Source organism: Chionomys nivalis, chromosome 20, assembly GCF_950005125.1.
Source record: "Chionomys nivalis chromosome 20, mChiNiv1.1, whole genome shotgun sequence".
NCBI lineage: Eukaryota > Metazoa > Chordata > Mammalia > Rodentia > Cricetidae > Chionomys > Chionomys nivalis.
Window position 1 is genome coordinate 33,655,014 of NC_080105.1, and position 13,230 is coordinate 33,668,243.

General features: G+C 43.5%; 1 protein-coding gene across 1 annotated transcript; it reads left to right on the plus strand.

Moving 5' to 3' along the window:
* Positions 1 to 2,588: 2,588 nt before the first annotated feature.
* On the plus strand, positions 2,589 to 11,439 carry Triml2 (tripartite motif family like 2). Its single transcript, XM_057752334.1, has 7 exons — positions 2,589 to 2,777; positions 3,149 to 3,244; positions 3,821 to 4,015; positions 5,772 to 5,912; positions 8,964 to 8,986; positions 9,129 to 9,229; positions 10,892 to 11,439. Exons 1-7 carry the CDS (start codon positions 2,589 to 2,591, stop codon positions 11,437 to 11,439), a joined length of 1,293 nt encoding a protein of 430 aa, XP_057608317.1.
* Positions 11,440 to 13,230: the final 1,791 nt, after the last annotated feature.

Sequence of the window (13,230 nt, forward strand, 5' to 3'; positions counted from 1 at the left end):
CATCAGAAAAAGATAAGTTTCGTTTGTTTGTTTGTTTTGGTTTTTCGAGGCAGGATTTCTTTGTAGCTTTGGAGCGTGTCCTGGAACTAGCTCTTGTAGACCAGGCTAGCCTCGAACTCACAGAGATCCACCTGCCTTTCAAGGGCTCCACCACCGCCCAGCACTCCTGTCTCAGCCTCCAGGTGATGAAGATTACAGAATGAGCCATCATGCCTGAAAAACCCTTTAGACAACCTCTGCTTGAAGATACAGGTAACTGGGCATGGTGGTGCAGGCCTTTAATTCCGGCACTCAGGATGCAGAGCAATGAGATCCTGTCTAGAAGGAGAAGGAGAAGGAGAAGGAGAAGGAGAAGGAGAAGGAGAAGAAGAAGAAGAAGAAGAAGAAGAAGAAGAAGAAGAAGAAGAAGAAGAAGAAGAAGAAGAAGAAGAAGAAGAAGAAGAAGAAGAAGACAACTAAGCACAGTATTTAAGAAATTTATGCCAGTAATGCCACTTTTGGGTATATATCCAAAGAATGCTCAATTGTGCCAGCCACAAGCACATGTGCTCAACTATGTTCATAGCAGCATTGTTTGCCATAGCTAGAACCTGGAAACAACCTAAATGTCCCTCCACCGAAGAATGGATAAGGGAAATGTGGTACATTTGCACAATGGAGTACTACACAGCAGAAAAAAATAACGACGTCTTGAATTTTGCAGGCAAATGGGTGGAACTAGAAAACATTATTTTGAAGTAGAATTATCACATGTACTCACTCATAAGTGGTTTATAAACATAAAGCAAAGAAAACCGGTCTACAAATCACAATCCCAGAGAACCTAGACAACAATGAGGATCTAAGACATAAAATAGATCTAATTTACATGGGAAGTATAAAAAGGCAAGATCTCCTGTGTAAATTGGGAGCATGGGGACCTTGGGAGAGTGTTGAAGGAGAGGGGAAAGATAGAGAGGGGAGCAGAGAAAAATGTAGAGCTCAATAAAAATTAATAAAATTAAGAAAAAAGAAATTTATGTATTTGTTAGTTTTCTTTTTTTTTTTTTTGTTTTTGGTTTTTCTAGACAGGGTTTCTCTGTGGTTTTGGAGCCTGTCCTGGAACTAGCTCTTGTAGACCAGGCTGGTCTCGAACTCACAGAGATCCGCCTGCCTCTGCCTCCCAAGTGCTGGGATTAAAGGCGTGCGCCACCACCGCCCAGCCATTTGTTAGTTTTTTGAGGCAGCGTTTCACTATGTAGCACTGTCTAGCCTGGAACCTGCTATATAGACCAGGCTGCCCTCAAACTCCTGGATATCTGCCTGCCTCTGCTTTCAGAGTGCTGGGCTCCAAACTGTGCACCATTTCACCTGCAAGATTGTGTGTGTGTGTGTGTGTGTGTGTGTGTGTGTGTGTGTGGTGGGATGCAGGTACCTGTACATAACTGTCGGTACCCAAGGATGACAGAACTGTTGGATCTCCTGAAGCTGGAGTTACTGTCTTTGTGAACTCCAATCCTCTATAAGAGCAGCACACACTCTTAACCTCTGAGTCATCTCTCTTGACCAACAAGATACTCTTTAAGAATATACGTACCAAGCCAGGCAGTGCATGCTTTTAATCTCAGCACTTGGGAGGCAGAGGTAAGTGAATCTCTGAGTTTGAGGCCAGCCTGGTCTACAGAGCAAGTTCTAGCACAGTCAGGGCTATACAGAGAAACACTGTCTCAAAAAACAACAACAACAACAATAAAAAAATACATATATGTGTACAAAATATATCCCTAATGTGTAGTATACTTAAAATTATAAAATTGTATGCTTAAATATAAAAATATATTGTGTCTCAAACATTAATTCAAAAAGAAAAAGATAGTTTGGCGTGGTTGTTTGTTCCTACCTATGACCCAATCTTGCTGGGACCAAAGGATAGAGGTTAGTACCATGTGGGTTCCAGACTGTGACAAGCAAACCATCACAGTCACTGTCATATTTTGTCTGCACTTGCTTGTGTATGTGTATGTGGTTTCTCTTTTATGAGTTCTAGGGTCAGGTCAGCTGGGACAACATTGTTGCAAAGTCTACAGAGACGCAACTCTCAGGCCAGGTGGTGCGGCTGTACAAGCGTGAACACAAATGTCTCCTGACACTTGTAACCTAAGTGCCTCTCCTTTTTGAGACACTCAGCGCCCCGAGAGTCTGTCCCTCTTTCGGTGTTGGGTAGTGAGTACCGCGGTATACGGGTGTGTAATCTGCGCGAGTATGTGACTTTGCTTCAGTTGAGATTTTACGTCCCTCGCCATCATATTCACAGTTGCCTTCTGTTGACTTGCAGAGAAGTGGGCTCTGCTGTTGCTTCCAATTAGTCTTCAAACCTACTGCTGGATTGTCGCAAGACCTGAGCCTATCCGAGCAGGAATACTGCCATAACTCTGTCTCCTTCCTCCCTCAGCAGGCTGCGACGGAAAAACTAGTCCGATTCTGCTCCAGTCTCGTGCCCGAGGTTACCAAGTAGGCCTGCTTCAGTTTGTCTCCTCCTGTTCATCAGCAGGGAAGAGGTCCCCATCAGGAACACATAGATAGGTATTCATCTAGCGGCACTGACCAGGATGTCCCAGACACCCAAGCCCCGGTTACTGCCCAGCATCGCAGAGGAGGCCCACTGTGGAACACACCTGCAGCCGTTGCAGCTCTTCTGTGACAATGACCAAGTCACAGTTTGCAGCAAATGTGTCCAGGCTCCCGAACACAAACAGCATTCGGTATATGGGCTACAAGAGGCTGCTGAGTATTACAGGGTAAGGGAAATCTAAAGGAATCTGGCTGCCTCCTGAATGAATGAATGAATGAATGAATGAGTGAATGACTTAGTGACTGACTGACTGATTGATTGATTGATTGATTGATTGATTGATTGATTGATTGAACAGATATACTGGCATTCCAGAAACAATCTCTGGGAGTTGATTAAGAAATACCACAGTATATCTGTTCAATCAATCAATCAATCAATCAATCAATCACAGAGACAGGGGATCTCTGTGAGTTCCAGGACAGCCAGGGCTACACAGAGAAACCCTGTCTGGGGGGGGGCAGGGGGTAAAAGGGAATCCCCCCTGTTCTCACACAAGAAACTTAACCTGCAATTCTGTGATCTATTTCTCTGTAGAAGTTATTCCAGGAAACACTGGTTATACTGCGGGAGAAGCTGGAAGTAGTTAAAAGCTTACTGGCTGATGAACAAGAGAGACTGGTAATGCTTCAGGTGAGATTTATCCTGATATTCGGGAGAAGGAACCTATCAATAATGATAGAAATTAATACAATATCAACAAACTAAAAAAAAGGGGGGGGGGCAGAGCCAGGCAGTGGTGGCATACACCTTTAATCCCAGCACACAGGAGGCAGAGGCAACCTGGTCTGCAAGAGCTAGTTCCAGGACAGGCTCCAAAGCTACAGAGAAACCCTGTCTTGGAAAGAAAAAGAAAAAGATAGCAGATCAGAAAAAAAGTATTTGGAATCCCTAAAGGAAGGGAAGCTAATTTCTTTAAGATTTATTTTTAGCCTTATTATATTTAAGGATTAATTTTAAGGTTTGTATTCATTTACAAATATGTTTGAGCAAGTAAGTTTGGTGCCAAAGGAGGTCAGAAGTGGGCACTGGATTCCCTAGAATGAGAGTGAGCTGCCTGATAAGGGTGTTGAGTTTATGATTTTGTTGATATACTGGTGAATTTGAACGGAATCCTTCTTGTGGTTGTGTCCTGGCAAAAGAAGGGGGTTCACAATTGTCTGTTCATCCTGTTTAACCTGAGATCTGTAACATCTGCATTTGAGAAAGGAAGAAGAGCAGAGGTTTAAAGAGATGATCAGGGCTGAGTATAAGATGAGATTCCTGTTACTGGCTGAAGAGATGGAGCGGTCCTTTCTGAGACTGTCAGCCTGCACATTTGACCTGGATGTGAAGGAACCTCATCAGAACCTACTGAGGAAGTTGAATGCTGAGTTCAGTCACAAGTCCCAGGAAATGCTACAGGTAAGAGAATATTCTACAAGTAATGCCGAAGCAGTGTATCCATTCCCAAAAAAACAATTCAGTGACAGCCACATACGTGCAGAGTGTATGTATTTACATACTTGCAATTCTTTTATATGCCTCTGTCCAAACACACCTATGTATATAGACAAGCAAGGAAGCTAAAATAGACATGTACATTATTGTATATAATCATTATCTCATATTACATTGCTAATATACTTGCATCCATGGCTAAGACAGCACTAATATTGTTTCTGTCCAGAGCCATATTGAGGGTTAACCTCAGATGGCAGGTTCCTGGGGCTCTTATTTGGGTTCTAGTAGTTACTAGCTTTTAGGTAGCCTTGGGCCTGTGCAGCTCGATGTCTAACCCAATTTCTTTGGCTATGAAGTGGAAACAGCAATGGCCTCTAATTCATAACACTGCTGTGAGTTTTGAGTGAGATAATCTACAGAGAGCCCTTAGATGGGGCCCTGGACGTTTTTAAGCCATCCATAAATAGCAGGCGTCGTTATTACCATTGTGCTCTTTAATGGCTACAGGAGATTAAATGTAACCTACAGCCTTCTACATGAGCCTTGCATCATGGCTGGGCAGCACATGTACTAGAGAACGCCGTTCAAGGATAGTGTGACTCTGTGTGTCAGTGAAGAATTCTCCAAGACAGAAACAAGTTGCCCAATAAGGAATAAAAATCTAATGTTGGGTTTTTTTTCCTAATTAATACAACCATGTGCTAATGAGATGAGGTGGAACCTGATACATTTTCGAGGATAAATAAAGAAAACCAGGTCAGGTGGAGGTGTTGCCCTCCTTTAATCCCAGCACTTGGGAGGCAGAGATGGGGAGATCTCTGAGTTCGAGGCCAGCCTGCTCTACAAAGCAAGTTCTAGGACAGGCTCCAAAAGCTACAGAGAAACTCTGTTTTGAAAAACCAAAAAAGAAAGCCAGTTATCAGTAACCAAATTGTATGCGCATCTAAATAATTATTGATGAAAGTATAAAATTTGCTTTTGAGTAGCCAGACATTATGGCACACTTGGGAGGCAGAGGCAGGCAGGTCTCTGCGAGTTCGGGGTCAGCCTGGTCTATAGAGTGAGTACTGTACAGGACAGCCAGGGCTATGCAATGAGATCCTCTCTTTAAAAACAAAACAAAAAGAATATTTTTGAGACAGTGTCTCACTCAGTAACCCTAGCTGGCCTTGAACTTACTTTGTAGATAGGCTGGCCCTGAACTGACAGAAACACACCTACCTGCCTCTGTCCCTGAGTGCTGGAATTAAAGGGATACCATGCCCTAACTTATCATTTTAATTAGTGGTGAAACATTGAACTTTTGAACACAGTGTCGCACCAGAAAGAAGGTGGGTGTGTTTGGGGCACCATGTTTGTTAATCTGAGTAATGAGATTACATGAACAAATGCTTACTTTAAGTTTATCATATTAAACAAGGGATAACTTTCCAATTATTTGTTTGTAATGAAATTTCCCTCTGTAGTCCTGACTGGCCTGAATTCATGATCTTCCTGCCTCTTGTCCCCACCTCCCAAATGCTGGAATTACACAGTGTGCTGCCTGCACCTCCTGCCTCGCAATTCTCTTTTTTAAGGGCAGCCTGTTTCACATAGAAACATGGCCTTAGCTGACTGTGTCTACTCCTGGGAGGAAAGCAGATTACAGAACAAGGTTGAATTAGTCAATAAGAAAAGGTACAACTCGCTGTATGGTAATGAGGAGATGCATCTACAGAAACTTAGCCACCTGGGGAGAAAGAACAAGAGCAAACTGAAGGCGAACGCAGTCTGGGTTCGGAAGCACCTCTGCATCCTCCAGAAGACCATTACGGAACTGGAGAAGAAGTGTGGGGAACCTGCTGGAGCATTGCTCCAGGTAAGCCTAGAGGAAACCCTTTCTTAAGAGCACTTTGAGAGCTGAAGAGGGGACAGAATTCACTGAGGGTCACTTCCAGAATGCCGGGTCCAGTGCTCTTCGACCCAATGTGAAGACTAAGCAGCTATTGTCCTCTTGCAGAAAGCATCATGAATGCAGTTGGTGGGAAAGTAAATCAGTACAGCCATATGGAGAGCAGTACTGAGCTTCCTCAATCCCACTTCGGGCATATGTCTGAAGGGAATGAAATTAGTGTGCCAAGAAAACTTACAGTGCTAGGAATGGATAAAGAAAGGTGGTGCAAATACCTCATGTGCGGAATACTGTTCAGTCATAAATATGATAAACTTGGAGTCCTTATGTTAAGTGTAAGCCAAGCATACAAAAGAAAGCGCCACAAGATTCCCATTCATATGTAGAACTTGAATTGCTGTCATAGAAGTTGACAGAGGGTGATTAACAAAGACTAGAGGAAAGCTGGAAAGGAAGATGGTCAGAGAGATCGACTGATGGGTACTGAGCTCTGGGTCAAAACATAGATGATTGATAGATGACAGAAGTAAGCCCTGGTGTTTTACTGTACAAGGATGTGACAAAAGATAATGATGATAAATTGCATTTCTTTTTATTAAAAATGATTCCTTTGAAGCTAGTAGTTCTCTGAGTTCAGGCCAGTCTAATCTACATAGCCAGTTCCAGGACAGCAAAGGCTACGTAGTGAGACCTTATCTCAAAAAAAAAAAAAAAATAGCAAGTTCAATATAATGTGCTTGATCATATTCACGGTCACCACACCCTTTCCAGATCCACCCCTTCCCAGCCACCTTTCTCCTTTTTAAAAATTCTTCAAGATCAGTTTTGGCTGCCCAAATATTCTTGGGTGTGTTCTTCCATTGGAGAGCAGCTGCCTTACCAGGGGCTACAGTCTTAAAGAAAACTCTCTCTCCCAGCAGCTAGCAGTTTCTAATAATGTCACGACTAGGGGTGAGAGCCTGTGCCCAGCTGACCTCTCCGTGCTAGGATTTGGTCTAGCGTGGGCTTGCCCAGGCTTTGTAGATGCTGTCACACCTGCTGTGAGTTCTTGTGTGCGACTGACCTGCTGGGTCCAGGAAATGTTTTCTTATTCACTGCTTCTGCCATTTATGCATTTCCCTCCTCTGAAAGGATCCCTGAACCTCTCTGTCTGTCTGTCTGTCTGTCTCTCTCTCTCTCTCTTTCTCTCTCTCGTGTGTGTGTGTATGTGTGTGGTAGATGCTCCCTCTAGGTATGTTTCAAAATGTTAAAAGAGTGAACTTAGACCAATTCTACCGTCAGACAGATGTTTGAGGAGTCAGACTTGCTCTCTCTGAAGCATCCCACACCAGACATCCACGCGTCATGGTTCCCACAGTGTATCCTGGTGTGATGGACAACTGTTCTGTAAAGTGATTTACCTCCTTAAAAATTTATCAGAGTGAGTTTGAAAGCCAGGCATGGTGACTCATGCCATGCCAATGCTTGGGAGGATGAGTCAGGGGGATTGCTGTGAGTTACAGTCTAGCCAGGGCCTCGGTGTAAGATCTTACTTCTAAAACAATGAAATGAAACAGTAAGTATGAGCTGAGATGTGCCTCTCTTTCTCCCATCCAATAGAATACTCTATGGAAAGAGTACAATGTATCTCCAGACACTGTCTTTAAAATATTGAATGGGCAAGGAGTAATGTACAATGGCTTTCCCTTTGGGTTTTAGAAAATAATTGACATGTATCTTAGCATTCAAAAACACTGTCAAAAGACGAAAACCCTCTACATAGTAAAGACATGTAACCTGGGAATGGGAGGGTGGGGGTGGACTATAATCTCTGCTTTTGTGTGTGCATGCCTGTGGTGAATACATCAAAATTTTTATCTGCAGGGGCAAGGGTATGAGAGATGGAATCCTCGGGTGACTGGTGTGTAGGGTGGTGCTCTCCTAAATGGATTAGTGACTTTATTGGAAGGTCTAACATAGTCCGCCCCGGTTGGTTTTACCATGTGAGACGAAAGCTACCTCACTAGGACCAAATCTGTGAATTAGCAGCCTCCAGGGTATGTGATAAAAATTCCCATAAAAGCTGGGTGGTGGTGGCACACGCCTTTAATCCCAGCACTCGAGAAGCAGAGGCAGGCGGATCTCTGTGAGTTCGAGGTCTACAGAGCAAGTTCCAGGACAGGCTCCAAAGCTACAGAGAAACCCTGTCTTGAAAAACCAAAAAGAAAAAGAAAATCCTATTGTAACAAGTTATAACAGCTAGGGTATTTTAGTACAGCCTGAATAGACTTAAGTATTTTAAATGTTATACAGCCGCATGCATTATCTTTCTAAGAAGCTAGCTACTAAAGAGCAATAGTCAGTTAAAGCCTTTTAAACTCTATTCATATTCCCCTGTTCTTCAGGCACGTATCTGAAAAGCTTGGATGCTCATTTATAGTATTTATATATTGTTTTAGTGGAAGTAGTTGGGATTGAGCTACTAGACAAACACTACTTAGCTGTAGACCTAACCCCAATTCATAATATTTAAAACATTAAAAGTACTTTAAAATAAATAATAAAACAATCCACTGAAAAGCCTCCGTAGATAACCCTTAAGGATATAATTCAATTACAGAGCCGAGCCTATTTCCGAACAACATGAGCAGGTGTGACCCAGTTAAGTTCAGCTCCTGGCTTGGCCCCAACTGCCCTCTTGGCCTAGTGACCCTCCATCTGCTCTGCCCAAGTCTTACTCCCCCAGCAACAGAAAATAAATATATGGGTACCAATTAACAGAAGAGTGTTCTGAATAAGGGGCCAGGGTGAGGTACAGGTGATGTTTCTCTTGGGAATAGAGCAAAATTATTTTTTTCTGGCATGTGTCTGTGTGTGTGGAGAGAGAAGAGCCTGCTGCTTTACTAAACTCACACTTGTGCCCGCGTGCGCATACCCAAAGACACACACATAGTGCTGTACTTTTAAGCATCTCGAAAATGACTTACAAACACTTTGACTCAAATGTCCAGTAGTAACCTTGTCTCTTTTTCCCCATAGGATGCAAAGCGCTGGTTAGAAAGGTGAGTTTCTGGAAACAATTGGGCGAGAAACATGATGTCTTGAACACACGAGGGATGGGGATGCTCGTTGTAGCATGAAATGAGGTCGTATCTATGGACGAAAGTTGAGAGAGGCCAGGACCAACCTTGTCTTTTTCCTTAGGAGTGAGTCTCTGCTGCTTCAGAACCTAAAGCCAGCTCAGATCACAGACCTGAGCTCATCCCTGGTGATAAGGATGGACAAATCACTGCTGAGGCTACAAAGTAAGTGGACCTCTATCCATGAACATGGTATACCCCATTTATGTTTGTGACTAAGTTTCCTAGATGCTGTGGGCATTCTTAGGGTATGGTGCTGGGGGTTGAACTCCAGCCTGTGGGCTAAGCCTCTGCTTCACCACTGAGCGACAGCTCCTGCTGCCTATTATATGGATGTGTGTTTACAGTTTACTTTTCCTCAAACATATAAAGTACAGTTATTTTAGGCTCTACATCTAGTAATTCCTTCATCTAATGCCTTCCCACTAAATTGTAGTTTGTTTTAAATAATGTCCAGTTAATTAAAAGGGGGTTTTTATTGAATGTTCCTGACAGATTTTATTTTTTATTTTTTGGTCACCCTCTGCACAAGTTTTGTATTTTGTAAATGTGCTATTTACTGTTTTTTTTTTTTTTGGTTTTTTGAGACAGGGTTTCTCTGTGGTTTTGTAGCCTGTCCTGGAACTAGCTCTTGTAGACCAGGCTGGTCTCGAACTCACAGAGATTCGCCTGCCTCTGCCTCCCGAGTGCTGGGATTAAAGGCATGTGCCTCCACCGCCCGGCCTGTTTTATTTTGGTTTTTTGAGACAGGATTTTCTGTAGCTTTGGAACCCGTGTCCTGGAGCTAGCTCTTGTAGACCGGGCTGGCTTCAAACTCACAAAGATCTGCCTGCCTTTGCCTCCCAAGTGCTGGGATTAAAGGTGTGTGCCACCACCACCCAGCTATTTACTGGTTTTTAACAGTGGGACTTTTTTTTGTTGTTGTTGTTGTTCTTGAGATTTTACCTCTTGAGGCCAGGAATAAAGGTATTTTTTCTAGAGGACACTTACTTTCATTGTTTTTGCTAGTCTTCTCGAGGTATAAAGAACCTGTGAAAACCTGCAACTTAAGTTGGGCAATGTGGCTGCACTAATATTGTGAAGTGGGGCTGTTTTACTTACTGAAGTTAAGAGAATGAGTCCCTGTCTCAAAATGAAAACAAAAAAGAAAGAAAATAAGAAAGGAAGGAAAAAAAAGGAATTTAAGAAGCCTTGTGCCAGTTAAGCTTTCTGTTGACCATGGCAACTTATTGAAGAAAGAGTTTATTTATTTGAGGCTATGGTTTAAGGGATTTGAATTCATGATGGCAGGGCAGAGGCAGCAGGCCGAAGGAGGCTGGAGCAGAGAGCACAATGTGGATGGCACGATTCTTTTGACACTTCAAAACCCACCATCAGTTACACATCTCCTCATCCTTCCCCAAGAGGTCTACCAACTGAGGACCATTGTCACACCATAGATATACCGCTGAGTTCAACGTTAGAAATAAGAAATACTGAAGGGCAGTGGTGGCGCACGCCTTTAATCCCAGCACTCAGGAGGCAGAGACAGGAAGATCTCTGTGAGTTCGAGGCCAGCCTGGTCTACAAGGGCTAGTTCCAGGACACGCTCCAAAGCTACAGAGAAACCCTGTCTCGAAAAACAAAACAACAACAAGAAGATTATTCTATCACCATAATCCTCCCCAGTATTGCCCATCTTTTGAGGTACAGCTTCATGTCTCTATTTCAGGGTCTCCTAAATTGCCTCTGTCACATGTCACTTCTTCGGAAGCTGCTACATGTTAGGAACAGTGACATCGTTTTGCTGAACCCTAAGATTGAGTAATTGAAGTTCTCTTCCTGCAGGACATGTAACTTTGGACCCAGACACCGCTCATCCTTCCCTCGTCTTATCTGAGGACTTGAGAAGCGTGGGATTTGGAGCTATACCACAGAGGTTGTGGGACACTCCAGGGAGATTGGACTTCAGTGCTTCCGTGTTGGGTGCAGGGAGCTTCAGCTCAGGGAGGCATTATTGGGAGGTATCTGTGGGACAGGCAACGCAGTGGCAGTTGGGCATATGTGACTGTACAGAGAGAAAGAACAACGTACCCCAGGCTTCTGGAGATAAGTACCTACTCCTGGGGTCCATGATGGGGGCAGAGTACACCTTCTGGGTCTTTCCCCCTTTAAGAAAGGTCTCTCTGAGAAAGCAAATGTACAACGTTGGAGTCTTTGTTGACTGTGGCTGTGGCCAAGTATCGTTCTACAATGTGACAGAGCAATCCCTCATTTATAGTTTCTTTGACCTTACCTTCCAAGGAACAGTTAAACCTATATTTTCTCTTTGTATTCCAACTGGAGACATGAATGCAGATTCTCTTACTGTCTGTCTCCCTCAAATGCATGCCTGAAGTGCTGCTGTTAGCTTTTCACCTTCCTGGGTGTGAAACCCAAGATCACCAGAGACCAGAAGATAAGATTAAGACTTTACAAAACATTTATGTAATTAATTCAATAAAGCCTCAAGGCTTTTGCGGCAAGGTGCCTTTCAACATACGTTCAGTGGAAGGAGTTGTATTTAAGTTGAATAATGATGGGGTAATCTGATTGACTTGGGGGTCAAGGCACTGTGGCCAAGCTTGACAACCTGAGTTCAATTCCTGGACCCCACAGTGGAAAGAGAGATTGTCCTCTGACATCCACATGCATACTGTGACATATGGTTATAGCTCCTAAATAAACAAATAAAATGTAACGAGAAACAAAAAATGGTGAAATGGAAATGTTGAATATATGATTATATATGAATATATATCATATAATTGGGAAATTGGAGGATGAATGTAGTCTTGGTTCCTCAGAACTAGGAATCAGACTGCAGACATAATTTATTTTGGACTTTTTTTTTTATTGATTTTTATTGAGCTCTACATTTTTCTCTGCTCCCCTCCCTGCCTCTCCCCTCTCCCCTTCAACCCTCCCCCAGGGTCCGCACGCTCCCAATATACTCAGGATCTCTTGAACTGTCTAACCGATGTCTCTGGTGGTTTTTTGTTTTGATTTTGGGTTTTGTTTGTTTGTTTTTGTTTTTTTGAGACAGGGTTTCTCTGGAACTAGTTCTGTAGCTCGAACTCACAAAGATCCACCTGCCTCTGCCTCCCGAGTGCTGCAATTAAAAGTGTGCACCACCACCGCCTGGCTCTGCAGACACAATTTTAAGAACACTTGTGAATGAAGTCTAAGCAGGAATGGGAGCAGGATGACATGTGTCTCCCAATGCATTTTCAAGGATCTTGTTGTTGATTCTGCTTCTAACGTGGAGGCATCCAGTTACTGAGCATGGGCATCAGGACTTAAGACAGTTATTTCACAAAGGCGGGGTCCTGTGATTTCCCTGGATATTTTATCTGAGAAAGGTAGTGTCAGAAAAATGTGATTATTTAACTATGTTTTAATTGTGTGACTGTGTGGAGCATGTGTTTGAGCGCCAATGCCTGTGGAGATCAGAGGCATCTCACCCCTTCAACCAGGAGTTACAGATGATAGTCACCATGGGGATGCTGGGAATCAATCTCGGGTCCTCTGGAAGAATAGCAAATACTCTTAACCATGGAACCATCTCTCTAGTCCCTAAAACAATGTATTTCTCTCTCTCTCTCTCTCTCTCTCTCTCTCTCTCTCTCTCTTTCTCTCTCTCCCTCCCTCCCTCCCTCCCTCTCTCCTTCCCTCCCTCCCTCCCTCCCTTCCTTCCTTTGGTTTATTGTGTGTGTATGTGTGCCCACTAGGACGCATGTGTAGTGGCACTCTTTTTTTTTTCCACCACTATACTAACGAGGATGTCGTGTCGTGGCACTCTTAACGTGGAGGTCAGAGGACAATTTTTGCAAGTCCCTTCTTTCCCTCCACCATGTCAGTTCTGGGGGCAACCAAACTGTCAGACTTGGGGGCAAGCACTTTTATCCACGAAACCATCTTGATCGTCCCCCCAGTGAAATTTCTTTCTAGGGGGCTGGAGAGAAAGGTGACTCGGCAATTAAGAGCACTGGCGGCTCTTCCAGAGGACCTGGGTTCAAATCCCCAGCATCCACATGGCATCTCACAACTGTCTGTAACTCCAAGATCTGACACCCTCACACAGGCATACATGCAGACACAATACCAATTTGCATAAAACAAGAATAAGTTGTTTAAAATACTTTTTT

Excerpts from the sequence above, each read along its gene's own strand:
- Triml2 (XM_057752334.1), top strand. The coding sequence starts at position 2,589 with ATGTCCCAGACACCCAAGCCCCGGTTACTGCCCAGCATCGCAGAGGAG. Across the intron at positions 3,245-3,820 it reads AGAGACTGGTAATGCTTCAG|GAAGAAGAGCAGAGGTTTAA; the intron begins GTGAGATTTATC and ends CATTTGAGAAAG. Across the intron at positions 8,987-9,128 it reads GCAAAGCGCTGGTTAGAAAG|GAGTGAGTCTCTGCTGCTTC; the intron begins GTGAGTTTCTGG and ends CTTTTTCCTTAG.